Here is a 14,921-nt window from a genome sequence, read left to right on the forward strand (position 1 = left end):
ACACAACATTTGATGAGTGCTCTCTTGTCCACGGAGAAATTGCAGATGCACCCAGGACAGCTCACGAAAGCATGTGTAACTCAGGTGCTGATTTTAATCAAGGGACAAAAGTTGGAGGTCTTTCTCATGAAGGTTACAGCTTCTCTGTGCTCTGTGCATGTGACGGGGCAGCACACCATTTGTGGGCAACAGGAGCAGTCTAAGGACTTTTTTTTTTTAGTCCGCCCTAAGTAAGACACGCAGAGATCCGAGGACAGAAACTGCGACCTGCAACGCGCCCCCTAACTGCAGTAGGCATTTAGGGAACATCTGTGTAATTGTAGATATGGAAAATACACCCACACCCCAATTGAGCATTGATTTGTTTATGTTAAAAAACAACAACAAAAAAAAACGTATTCAGCTGGTTTGGGTGGAGCTCACCAATGTTCATAAATGTCATTAAACATGAGTAGCCCTCGGACACTTTCATTTTGACAAAGTAGCTCTCAGAGTAAAAAAGGTTGGAGAGCCCAGGTCTATAGAGATGGCAAGCATATTTTTTGTTTTCATTAGATTTTCTTTTTATTTCATTTTATTTTGGCAAAAATGTCGTTATTTATTTGTTCTTTCAAAAAAACTTTGATAATGATAACTTTCTGAACTTAAAAATACTTGATTGCACCGTCTCATGATTAAATTTTTTTTTTCAAATGTTACATTTTATTACAAAAAAGAAAGGTACTTTTAGAGGGATAACTGGCAAATATTAGCCATGAATGCTGTCTATATCGCATGTAATAATAATAATAAAAAAAGTTAGGTCAACATCACCAATACTGTTGTGGGATTAACTAGAGTTTATATTGTTGAAATTAATAACATTTGTGGGTTTAATTAAATTGCATAAAAGTCAATTGCATTGACTAAACATTTCCCGTCTCCAACATTTGATATATCTTTACTCTTCAGACTTAACTAAAAAGAACTATATTCTGACTCATGTCACATCACACACGGGCCTGTTGCTAAATAAATTAAAGCTGCTTCTCTCTGTGCTATGACGTCGTGTGTTGTGACGAGAAAAAGACAACAACAAAGAAGTTGCATATGCTCTTGAAAACATCTCCTGTGGCTCGGATCAATTGATATACCACTTAGATTGTATCATCGATTGGACAGCAGAGCTGCATTCAACCAAATACCAAAGAATCCTGTGTTCCTGACCACAGTCTGCAGCCATTCACAATCTTATTGTGCGCTAAAAATCCAAGAGGTACAATATTTATGAACCATTAATATAAAACTGTTGCGACTAAGATACAGTAATGACGCTTGAACTGAACCTCACCTCAGCGTAATTCACCATGAAATCACTGCTTTCTGTGCTCAATTAAGCAAAAACAATGTAACGTTTTTCGACTGGAGAAAGGCACGTTAAACAAAAAATAGGTTAAAGGTTACCAGAGGCTTGAGATTGGACAATTTCACATTTTGAAACCTAGCTTCCTCAAAGTACAACTACCAATCATAAAAACGACGGGATACAAATATCAGTCTGCGTTTATTTATCTTTCCGTGGCATCTGGCGTTTGTTTCTTTGTTGTTTTTCCTTCTGTAAAAGTCACCATTGTGTCAATCAGTCCAGTTTGTCTTCACCCTTCATTTTTTTTCTCCCTTTGTTATATGACTGGCTCTCTGCCACAACCCTCTTTCTCTGCACACGTGCTCTTCTGATATGCTTCCTTCTCCCCTTAGTATGTTTTCATTATCAATGTGTGACTGAACCCTATACCAAAAGGGTTGTTTGTGGTGATTCAGTGTGCCGTGAGCCAAAATAACGTGTTTACATCCAGGACACGAGTTAGCAGTAGCCGTCACGAGCACCTGCAGCCACTCACCGTGCTTTGTAAAAGGCTTTTTACCCTCTTAGAACAACAAAGGAGGGTGGCTTTGTTGCCTGGATAAATGAAAACATGCTGGTCTGCCTCAGTGATTGGCTGTAAGACCCACAGCCAAGTCCCTAAGATACCTGAACCTTCTGTTTTCTGTGTGTGTTGTTGAGTCATCAGAGTCACTTTGTAAGTAAATAGGCCTTTTTTTTTTTTCTTTTTTTTTTTTACATCTGTATAACTTCCAAATATGAAGGAGTTCTGGGAATTGCTAAACAAGCTTATTCGGTTAACTCAGTGAACCTGCGTCATGAATCAGTTAATCTGTTTCCAAGTTTCTTCCTGCCTCTACTGTGCATTTTTTTTTGCATATGTTGGTACTTGATATTCCTATTGATCAAAATTATATATAACGTGCCGAGGTTGATAAGTGCTAATCTTTATTTTTCCTGCTAGGAACCCTGAGGGTTTTTATTTTGATTAACACTCTTTCTTAGTGAATTTAGACTTAAATAATTACATTTAGAAGAAGCATTTAACGCATCAAAATGTTGTAATCTGGTTATCTGGTACTGTTACTAGTTACTTTGCAAATTAAAAATGTAAACATGCATAAAATATATGATGCATTTCTTTCAATCTACTATCACACCAAAGCATGTAATACAACTGTCAGTCCACTAGGTGATACAGTGTCATGTTTTGCCTAAAAGCAAGGTGCCAAAGGTGTGGGCAAAGATCATGGTTTGGGTTTGATGTGACACCGCTGAAGGTTGGTTGGGGTTATGTTTTAAAAGTAATTGGTTTGGGTTAAGAAGCAAAACTACTGTTAGGTTTAGGAAAAGATCATGGTTTGGGTTCAAATCTGTATTTTTAGGTGATGTAAGTCACGTTACCTGAAAGAAATGTACCTTCACACGAACACCGATTAACCGGATGGAAATCTAATGTTTGTTCCAATCAACCACTCCAACATTCTCCCTACTCCAACTTTATCATCCTTTGTATTACATCAATGAGCAAATGGCTATCTCTTTTGACCCGTGTATGACGCATGCGTGTACTTTTCACGCCTACATGAGGTAAAATGTCACACTGACACGGTTTCCTCTAGTGGCCTTCGGTGTGATACCGGTCTGGTTTGTTAGACAGTAAATTAAACCACCCTAAAATGGGTAAAATGTTCTTCATCAAAAGCTGGCTACTACATCGATATGCTGCTTACGTATGAATGCATTAGTACTAATATTTCTGTACTATAATAAAATAACACAATCACTTTATTTTTTTTTTACTTTACTTTAGTAAAGTATGAGAATAATTCTTCTTGTCAGTCTAAACTGGTTTCAGACAAAGTTTGAGGAGGAGGGCATCACTGACGACGGACTGAGATGGAATGGCCAAGGCTGGATGGAATCGAGCAAGGCCGAAGGTGAGAAAAGAGCACAGAGATAACGAGATGAGGCGGGAGTGGAAAAAAAGCGGCGTGGTGGGTGGAAGTGGAAGGTCATGATGGCGAAGCAGGAGTATTCCCTAGGTATTATGCCTGGCCATAATGCAATCTTAGATACATATCAGCAAATCCCACAGACATGAAAGAGTAGAGCTAGTGTGGAAATAGTTCTTTAACCTTGGTGGTTCCAGGAGGTTCATAGGATGTTAGCACCATTCATATAAGTGGCACTCATTTGGATAGAAAATAATTAAGGCAGTTCAAGTGCTTATTGTGCAGAAGAACAGGTTTTACCAAGGACATCTGCTTTTTCAGGAAAATTCTTCAACCCTCCCCCACCTAACTAAAACATATCTTCTTCCTCTTTTAACGCTGTTTTCCACCTTTCATTTCAGACATAATGGAAGATTTTTGTCAAGTTTGTGGATGATCTCCTGAACACTGTAGCATTTGCATATATATATATATATATATATATATATATAGCATATTCTTTAAGACAGTATTTTAAATAGTGTAGCTGTGGCTCAGTCGGCTGTGGCTCAGTGGGTTGCACACTAATTGGAAGGTTGGTGGTGTGATCCCCAGCTCCTCCTGTTCACATGCTTAAGCGTCCTTGAGCAAGACACTGAACCCTAAAATTGCTCCCGATGGTGTACCATCGGTGTGTTGTAAGTCACTTTAGATAAAAGCGTCAGCTAAATGAAATGTAATGTAAAATACACACTCCTGTCAAAGATTGATCTCATACAGCTTATTTATCTAAAGATTTCTGGAAAAGTAGTATTACCTCTACATTTGCTTCATGAATATTCTTTGAATCTCATAATGTGGCTGATTGCTTCAACATCTCTTTTCAGATTGTGACAATAGGTTCAAAGCAGCATATTATGTCAAATTAAAACCTCTCCACCACTCTTTTTCTCTATCAGCTTCTCCCATGCCTCATCTGAGGAACTACAAAGAGGAATTACAGGTACTAAAGATAAAAATGGAGGCAGAGAAAGAAAAAGGACAAATTAAGGATGAGATGATTAAAGAGCTGCGTTCGGATAAACTAAATCTACAGCAACAGGTGTTTTCAAGACAAGAAAATTCAACAAGTAAAATCTGGTCAAATTGATCTCGATCAAATTAAATGCACTTGACTGACTATTCACACAGTGCCCGGTTTTAACATGTGGAATCTTTACGAGGATGCAGTTTAAAGAAATTAAATTTAAAGTGGTGAATTCAGATGAGTTAGCAGGTCGTGTTTTGATATGAAAAACTATAAAATAAAAACCTTGGATAAAAGCACTTTATACACAAAAAATGTGCTCTGTGAGGCTGACATTTTTTCTTTCTTTTCCTTTTGAAAATCTACTTAATGAATTGCTTTGTGACCTCCCCACCCTGCATGAAGCCCTTCAAAGTAACTGGTTCCCACTGACAAATTTCAGACATATCTTTAAAAATAAGTCAAATTGTAGAATCTTGTCTTAAAAAAATGGTTTAGTAACTTTTCCAAACAGTAGTTTTGGTAAATGATGCCCAAATCTGAGTTATAAGAACAGTTTCTACCTGTAGATAAAATACAAAAATTATCGTATGAGTTTAGCAAGGCAGTAAGGCAAAACACATTACAGAACACATCTTCCAGTGTGATGGTGGGGCTTATTTTATATTTTGTCACAATTGTCTTCTTTGCAGGGGAACCATTAGATAATGTCACTTTACATTTTTCTTCCATATTACGTCACTTGATCAGCATCAGCTCCTGAGTAACACACATTTTTGTGACCACTGGTACGTGTGCATTTACAATTTCACCATGAACCTAAAACTTGAGCAGAGAGCGCACATTCTCGGGCACAGAGAGAAGTCACAGGGAGGCAAATATAAGTTGTGGCGGGCAACGGTTGTGTAATTGTTGGCGCGTGGTGAGTGGGTACATTGTCGTGTTTAGAGAACCCCAGGTGCCATGACACCACAGTTCTGGTCGTTTATTCTAAATGTTTTACCTCCGCCGTCTCATTACTTCATAATTAAACTCCGTGCTCACACACTGGGGACAAGTCACTAACCCTGCGACTGGTTGCGTTCCTGACTTCAGTCTCAGTGATGAGTTTGACACAAGATTTGACTCTGCTCGTGTCCATAGTAAAAACACCAATGCTCATGAGCTAGTGGTCCCATTAACACGTGTAACTCAGGTGCTGATGTTGATATAGCGATGTAACATAAAATGCTTACTCACTAAAGTTATCGCTTCCCCCTGCTCCGTGCGCATTCCTGTGCTGCGCTCCGTTCGTGTGCAACAGGAACAGTTTTAAAAGTCTTTGGTCGCACCTCGTAAACCTGTAGTTTATTATACTTGGCCTGGCAATATGGAAGGGCCAGTTTATGAAATCAAAATCAAAAATATATTCCAGACGATTTTACAGAATGTTAATGAGCGAAACCTACTGTATATATTATATGATATTACATATATAATGGATGAACCTTTATTATTTATCCAACGAGAACTTGGTAAAACTGCTCACTCAAGCAGTTGGCGAAAACATGACTGATGACTAATGCTGTTTCTAATAATATGTACATTCATACATACAAGAGTACGAATGTGTTCGTACTCTTCGTTCATACAAACAGTTTAAAAAAAGATATCTGCAACCTGTATTTATAAATATGAAATGTCTTTCATTGTTAGGACATATAAAGGCATAGAAAGTCTGAACCAAGAAATGTTCTGTTGCTTTTTGTGTTTTTTAGATCATGAAATCAAAGAGGATGAAAATTGCCCGCTGCCACCAATAGATAGATACCCACAGTGTATGGGGAAATTGAAGGTAACAAATTGTATTTGAATGGCAACCAATCATTGAAATATGATGTATCCTATGAACACATTTGAACATTTTGATTGTTTAAATATTTCAACAGGTTTGTCATTATTCTGTTGAACCAGAAAAACAACTTTAAAAAAAAGTATAAATATATACACATGAATGTGCAGCAACTTTCTTAATAAAGTTGGTGGGTCCTCAGGGATTATTTTTAAGTTGTCTCCTATGCCTTATCTTATGTTTCCTGTTTAATTTTTGGTGTGTTAAGTATTGTATCGATGATGATTATACTGGTCTTTTTGTTATGGCTCCAGTGATTGATGCAGATGTGGAAGACAGACCTTTGCTACAGCAGATATGGGGTGAATGGGTCTCTGTCATCTACCTCAGTGAGGTACTCCCCAGCACATACAGTAAAGCCATCAGTTTTGGAAATGCACATCTACGTAACCGCTTCTATTTTTTTTCTGTGTGTGTTGTGTTAAGATAGAGTCGTGGTGTCCTGTGCTTTCAGGCCAAGTGGTCCCCTCAGCTGCGGTGGAAAAGTCAAAGGTAAAGGCAAAGGCCAAAAAAATGCCAGACTGAATGTTACACTGTATATATGATGCCTATTGGAGTGTGGGGTAGAGGAGGTACAGTATGTGTATAACCTTTATAGACCTGCTGTACCAGAAAGTGTATTTTTAGGGGCCGAGCACCGATGGTGTGAAAGCCCTATTGTTATTGGGCCCGAACACCGATGGTGCGAAAGCCCTATTGTTTTTCAAGGAATTATTCTTCCCTATTATTATTATTATAGTTCCTTAAGATTAATCGCCTTTTTAGCGGCTTTAACATACTCAAAAACTCATGAAACTTGGAACACGCGTCAGTCATGGCAAAAATGTAAGTATTGTAGTAGCCGGCCAATTGACTGGCTAGTACCCCCTAAATTGCAGCCCCGGCGGCTACATTTACCTATATGCACGAAATTCGGTGGACATGTGTATCACACTTAGATGTACATAAAAGTCTCTTGGCATCATGACCTCAACTCAACAGGAAGACCGCCATTTTGAATTTTGTTGCCATTTTTGGCGATTCGCACATGTTGTACTTTCACGAACTCCTCCTAACTTGTTAGGGATTCAAAGTTTTCAAAATAATTTGTTTTTGTCGATGGGCGTGCCCGTAGCGTGGAGGCCATTTTGAGCGTCTCGCCATAAAACTACAAATTGCTGTAAATCTTATGTACATGGAATGACCATCTCCAAACATTACATGTGTGATAACAGTGCTGCCCTGAAGACACCGGTATGGAAATATTCCCTCATGTCATAGCGCCCTCTGCTGCAATAGGAAATGACACTTTTTGTACTTCCATATGCTATGTCAAACTGATTGATGACATGAATCTAAATTTGGGTCAGAATAGCCTAAACATGTTGATGATATATTGAGAAGTTCGTGTGACTTTGTCAAAGGGAGTCGCCATAGCGATGAGGCAACGTTTGATGTCTCTCCGTGACACATGAAGTTGATGTTTAAGTTAAATAAAATAAGGTGAAACAATTAAAAAAAAAAAAATAAAAAAAAATAAAAAAAAATTTGAATTGAATTAACTTAAATAAAATAAGTTGAATCAATTAAACAAATTATGAAATTCAAATAAAACAATTTAATTATGATAATTTAATTATTCCTAGACCCGAACCGCCGGTGTCCCGACGTGCACCGTGCGAGGGCCCGCATATCACTGCTTGCAGTTTTAATTTTTGTTTATAGCTTTTATCACTCAGGAACTGCACATTCGAATTCTTTCACTTTTTTTTTATAGTCTCTTGAGTGTATTTTCTACATTATCTGTCTACATTAAACAGCTCGTTACTACATGTACTGAAAAAAAATCCATCATTGTCCAAAAAGCAACAGATTTTAATTCGCAAATTCTTATTTTGAATTTTCAAACTGAATGCTGATTTTGATTGGGAGTCGAAAGCAGCTTAATTGGCTCAAATTGGAGTAGTGACATTGGCGATGATTCTGCCTACTTGGAAAGAGCGAAGTTTTCATGAATCAGTGCAAATAGTGTTAGATGTCCAGAACAAAACAGTCAATAGTAGCTGAAGAATATACGTTTTGTTCCTTTTTTCAGCCGGAGTCTGAATACGCAGTGGTACGGACAACTCTAAAATGTCTATACTCATCTCTGGAAATCAAAATCCAGTTCCATTGGATCCACCAAAGAATTCACACTATGAAGGAGATCTGGGTCGAGGCCGGACACTCTCTTTCAGCCAAATACAACCTCACGGAGCGGAAAGCCAAACAGGTAATGAATATTAATTGTTTGAATAAATAACAGCCTCGGTATACCCTTAACCTCTAAATACAACACGTTTTCATAATGAAACAACAAAACAGGTCTAATTCCAATGATCCCTCAAAAGACATGTGAGGAATTTTAGCACCCCCTATAGGACCAACAGACAGCGTCACGATACCTTAAATCATGGATGAGTTAATTTGTCAAAATGACATGTATAACTGCTCGACAGTACCAGTGACTGACGTATCAGTCATCTGTTGTCATGGTAACAATAATAATCACGTGGTTAATGTTGTAAAATGGTTGCAGTTTTATTACGTTTAGGCACCGAAACTAATTGAACAGGTTAAGTAAAAGATCAAAAAGATGGTTTGAGTTAAAGTAACTTTGTGACTTAATAAACGTTATATGCGTGACATAAGTTAAATACATAAGTTACACAAGTTAACTCGCAAAGCCTACGCAAGTTAAATTAGTCAAAGTTTACTTTTGCCAACTTTGGAACTAATAATGATAACATACTGGGCAGTATATATGATATTATATTATGTGCCACCAACTCCTCAGACTGATGCAGAAGTCTCGCTAGGAACCATATATTCAATACTAGTAATGGATCAGGCCATTTGTTTGTTCCAGATTTAGCTCAGAGCTAATTTCCATTGCACTCATATCATTTACGTAAAAGTGACATGCAGTTTTACAATGAGGAACATGTAATGGACATGTTTCAAATTTTGTGTTGGAGGATGCTTTTATAGCTGGCTGCCTCCCTCTCCTCTTCAAAATGATTTTTGTTTTTGTTTGCAGTAACAGTGAAACCACAAAATGACTTAGATGTAAACTTAATGGGAGATATTTTCATCAGAGAAAAATACACATTAGAATGACACTGTTAGGGGAATTATCATTGTCTATGTGGGAAATGAGTCATCATATGCAGACCCTGTCCAAGCTGCCAGAGGGCTTTTAAATTCTGTCTTAAAAACAAAAACAACAGAAACATGGGAGTTTCAAGCACATTTGGGGTTGTCCTCTGTCTATGGATTTATTTCTGCCCCTTATCTCCCAGATCCTGGTACACCCCGGTGTGGTGACAGATGAATCAGCTCTTAAAATAGCAGAGACTGCTTTCAGTGGGGGCCCCCTTGGGGAACTCGTTCAGTGGAGTGATCTAATCTCGACACTTTACATCCTGGGTCACCACCTTCACCTCTGCGACCGACCTAAAAAAGTAAGTGCATGCTTTTGTTGCAGGTTTCTTTCTATCGAGGTGTCATTGTTAGAGTAAAACAAATCAAAGCATTGAATAAATCACAAACCCATGCTCGTTTCACAGATGTACAGGTTTGATGTTAAAAATTGTACCCATACCTGTACATATAGGTTCAAGAAATACATATGGAGGTAAAAAGATAGAAAATAGTGTGGGGATGGATGAAGATTGGGTGGAAAAAAAAAAGGTCAAGAGAGAAGGTGAGCTGAGAAATTTAGAATGTATGGCAATCTGAGCAAGATTCTGATGTAAAATTGTGATGTGATGGAAAGCTGTTGGGTATCATTACATTTTATAAGAAAATGTCTGCTGGGAGGAATTAGAATATAAATATAGAATAGAAGAGAATATTAATAACCTGGAGACCATAAAAGGCGGATTCGACTAGAGATGTCTGCAGACACAAAAGCAGGTATCTAAGATGGTGATGAGCGATCTGGCTATGAACCAAAAGGAGCCGAGGGAAAGAAAAGCCCCCCCAAAAATTCATTCTTGTCATGTTGAAGGGAAAGGACAGAAAAAAAAGACTGGACAGAAAGATCACAGGATGTGAGGATGAATAAACGGAAGATAATATCCAATTTAAGAAACTTTAAATGGATGGTGCAAAATTAAAGTTTCGATTCTAACTTTTCAAATTTACAAGGTACGTGTCATCCTTAAATAAAAAAATTATGGCAAACAGAAAGTACATTACAGATTCACAAAAAATTTTACAGGTTAAATACATTTGCATGTTCCATTGCTGGAAGTCAGTTTACTGTCAAACAAGTAATTTTAAGGCAGAGAACAGTATGGAGTCGCACCAACATGGATCCTGATGGATGAATATATGTTTGTGAATACCTGTTTTTCACCTGAGAAAGTGTGCAGCAGGGACGTTGTGCTTTGTGAATATTCCAGCATACGGATGCTGACATCAACCTGGCTCCTCTGTAAATACAATTTTCACTTTTGATTAGAATTAGAGCAGGTAGATAGTTGCCATGGTACCCCCATATCTTCCCCGTACTGGCAAATGAAAGATAATGTGACACTACGGCTAAATGCATGTAGCCTTTACAGTAAAGTAGTACTGTAAAAGCCTTACCTAACACAAGGTAAATGTCAATACTGAGTTTCTTGTGTTCTACAGTTTCTTGTGTTTACAGCTTTGTGTTGGGGCCATTTCCTGTTTCAAAATGTCTTTGTCCTCTTGTAGGCTACAAAGCCAGTTCCACAAAGATGTGTTTTACTGAGTTTAATTGAAAGAATTCGACAGATCTGATCTTCATCCACCTCCTTATGGAGGAATTGAAACTCTAAATGTGGGTCAGGACTTACTGACCAACAATGGTGCCAAACCTGACTGATGCGCAAAGCTTTCGGACCAAGGGAACTTATTCGCGTAGTTTTAAGATCCGTTTGTGCAGGTAGCCCCTTTACAATTTGTAAAGTTAATTTACCTCGCAGAACATGAGAATTGCTGGCCTACCGCCGCCTCGAGGTAAATTGTAATATTGTGTGACTTTGGGGGTGTTTTAACCACAGACTGTACATAAAAGCGGACATTGCATTTGGCCCGGAAAAGTGAAGCAAACGCGGAAGTGACTTAAAGCTGCAATACCACCGAGAGCCACTGGAGGTTGGCTCCAAAAAAGGCTCTGGCTCCATAGACTCCCATTCAACTTCTCACATGAAATGTGAAGTCGATTCATTTTTTCCCCTCAAGTCATTATAGTGTAATTTGCTAAAGTCACTCCATCTTATCAGATTGTTTGGAGGCTGGTTTGATTGACAGGCCTGTAGGGCAATCAGGTCTTCACGATAGGTGGGTGGGCGTAGTGTCTCTAGGTACTCAGTCAGATTGAGTCCGATGCACGTGGTGTGAATGCAAACAGAAATATTATCCACATACTTTCAGCCCTCTCGTGTTTCTGGAGGCTTTTATTTAAGTGCACTTTAGTAAGTTAGTTTAAAGCATTATACAAAGTGTCAGTGTTTTATTAGTAAGTAGTTGCATGTGTATGTAATAAAATAGTACTTGGTTTTGTAACTTTAGCAAATCATATGTGTGTGTCTATCAGGTGCATGATTCGTGTGTTGGACTCTTTTGGCACTGAGCCCGACTTCAATCATGAAGCTTGGGCCCAAAAGCACAACCATAACAGTCCATTTGGCGGCCTCAACTTGATCCCTATGCAGTTCTACACTATGTTCCGTATGTATCTGTCTCACTTTTCTTCTATAACAGCTAATCTGGTGATTTACAGATGTTTGGTTTTTTTTGTTAGCAAAGAACAAAAATGGATACGTTAAAGCTTTAATAATTTTTTTTTATTAAAAGTGCAATATGTGCAATATATATTAAAGAACTGCCTGGTAATATCACTTCCTACCATAAGAGGCAATAATGAGCAGTCTGCCCTCAGTCTCAGTTTGAGCAGTTTGGTGGAATTTAGTGTATTCTAGACCTTCCCCGAGTTAGTAGGTGGCTTTTATTTCCCTTTGGCTATAAAGTAAAGTTAGGCTGTATGGACCCAGTATTTATTTGACTGAAAAAGAGTCAATCGCTTAAGCCTACATTATAGCTTGAACAAGAAAACAGCCAAAGCAAAACTGTACATTGACACCAGTTTGTGTTGTCATCTGCACTAAAGATACATTTGAACTGTATTACAAGATGGGACTTATTGAGTATATCTGTGCAACAAAATACATTGACGTCTTCGACATAACGTCAAAACTGCAACTTCTTCACATTCCATTGATCATTTCTGTTAGTTTCTGACCGTTTGAAACAAAAAATTGACCATATTGTAACCTTTGAAAATTGGGTTTTTAGTTTTTTTCTATGTTACTATCATCATTGTTTGTACTGTTGTAATAGATATCTGTTATCTTATTTGGAGCAGCTCATACACCAGACAACACATTCTTGGGCTTTGTGGTGCAGCGCCAGCTGAGCTCAGAGGAGGCTGAGCAGCACAAGTCTACCACATTTTTAATATATATATACACATAGTAAATCATCCTTTCTTCTGGGAAGAGCAGCTGTTGCGCCGTCAGCTAAATGGGAGAAAAAGAAAAAACAAAACAATTTATAAACAATTAATAATATATTCAAATGTGTGATTTTTCTAAGCTGGTGCTGCCTTTAAAATACTGTCAACACCATTCATTGATCCCAAACAAATGTAGTGTATCATTATTATTTATAGTGAACTTTTGAAACATGTATCAGTCGAAAATTAGGTTTATAAGCAACCCTTAAAAAAAAAAAAAAAAAAAAGATTTTAATAAAGAACTATCAAGATGATGAAATAATGTCAAGTATGTGTCTGTGTTTGTGAGGAAAGTGAAAGATATTCTCAAAAAGAAAGCAGCAACTTCAGGAGGAGAGCCGCATCTAAAATTCATTATTTGCTGAACTGGTGTTGGCTGACACCACGTGGTGATAGTACAGAGGTACATTAGTTCACCACTCACCTCCGAGTATGATTGTATTTAACAAATAAAATGCTCTAAACTGTTGTTTCTCACCTTGGGAATTAGGGTATTATAAGGTATTGAATCAAAGTTGGGCAATTAGCACCATACAGCATTTTCTGACTCCACCTTTTCTAAGATTTGGAAGTATTGTATCACAGCACGGTATCTTTATCTCATCTGTACTGAAAACACATCACTGACCAGTCTTATATTAAATAACAGCGAGCAGGCAAAAGCCAGGTTATTCTTCTAAATCCAACATGTTACAGATAAAATTAGAAGCAATTAAAAACAGACTAAAATAGTCATCTAATTCTTAACACCTACGCAGGGAACCTTTTAATCACTTTGTACAGATTTCTCTTTTTCAGTGAATTTATGCAAAAATATGAAATAAGCTGTAAAAGTTACCTTTTATGTTTTGGTTAAAAGAAAACACTGAGGCAGTTTTAGTAGCTTGTGTCGGTGTCTGACTTTCAGGTGGAAAAAAAAAGGAAAAGAGCAACAAACAGAACATTAACAAAAACAAATGTTTCAAGCTAAAAAAAAAACAGCCTCGAGCTTTCGCCCTTGAGTCTTTAAAGATTTATGTTGGCATTCAGTGCTTGAGCTGACAGACCTGAACTCTGCACTGACATAAATCCTAACCTAAATATGTTGATCCCTCTAGTCATCATTTAGACGAGAGGCAGGGTGCTCCCTGGAGAGTTTACCAGTCAATCACTGAGCTGAAATGTAGACACAACCATTCATGGTCACATTTACACTGATGGGTAATTTAGCGTGTAGCCTTCACCTGAAATTTGTTTGGACCGTTTGACAGAAACCAGGTTAAATAGAGAAAACCCATGCAGGCACAGGGAGATCATGCAAATTCCACAAATGATTTTAGTGGTGGAGCTTCCTAAAGGTGTTACACAACCAGAAGCTTTACAGACCTAATTCTGATTGTAAGTCTCTGTTATATGCAGTTCATTCATGTCTACTTCCATATCTGATTGTGTTGCTGGAATTCTCCGTTACTAATGGAATGGCTTCATGATTGCGTACGTACTCCAGTTGCTGATGGTTTCCTCTACTTTTTGTTTTTCTTTACAGCTACAGTGTAGATTGCCAAACATCATAGTTGTCTAACAGTCATGTGGTGCTTCCAGCCTACAACACCGCCAGCAAACACGATCTGTTCCAGCCCGATCCCCTGCTCTACAGCGTGAGATCGGACCGGTCCCTGATTCGCATCTGCCCCTGTAGGGACTACATTAAGGACCAGATAGCCTTATGCAAGGCTTGTATCTAACTGATGGTCAGACGATCAAAGCCTGTGTACTGTATGACATCGTGCACAAAGGTCAATTCTAGATCAAAGTAAAGCAGCACCTCATGTCAATATAGCTTTTTCCAGCTGGTTCAGCAGCAGGAGGTCTCCAGGTTTGAATTTTGGACTCTGAACATCTAGAATAAGAGCTCACAAACTGTTCTCTCAGTGATTTAGGGTGAGGTTTCTGGCATCTGCACTGTAGGACAAGAAAGTAAAGGGAAGGTTACATGAAATAATGTTAAAAAACAAAACAAACAGCTGTTGTCATGGCATCATGTCTTACCTGGATACGGTAACATCCCGGATTTATACAACGGCATTAGTTGGAGATACTGTTGAGATTTACTCCTGTTCACAGAAGGAGTGTATAAGACCTGATATAGCAACCCAACA

At 38.1% G+C, this 14,921-nt stretch overlaps 1 protein-coding gene and 1 pseudogene across 1 annotated transcript in view; one reads left to right on the forward strand and one right to left on the reverse strand.

Annotated features, from left to right (window-relative positions):
* Window positions 1–472, reverse strand: part of LOC138201657 (polycystin-1-like protein 2) — a 42,423-nt gene extending 41,951 nt beyond the window's left edge. The window contains exon 1 of the mRNA XM_069155273.1: window positions 424–472. Within this exon, the coding sequence (XP_069011374.1) occupies window positions 424–472 (49 nt within the window). The remainder of the gene's footprint in view (window positions 1–423) is intronic.
* A 2,476-nt stretch (window positions 473–2,948) lies between these two features.
* LOC138201658 (alpha-1,6-mannosylglycoprotein 6-beta-N-acetylglucosaminyltransferase A-like) lies at window positions 2,949–14,553 on the forward strand (annotated as a pseudogene).
* Window positions 14,554–14,921: the final 368 nt, after the last annotated feature.

This window comes from Embiotoca jacksoni, unplaced genomic scaffold, assembly GCF_022577435.1.
Source record: "Embiotoca jacksoni isolate LCO1_2020_lvr unplaced genomic scaffold, fEmbJac1.0.p SCAF_2, whole genome shotgun sequence".
NCBI lineage: Eukaryota > Metazoa > Chordata > Actinopteri > Embiotocidae > Embiotoca > Embiotoca jacksoni.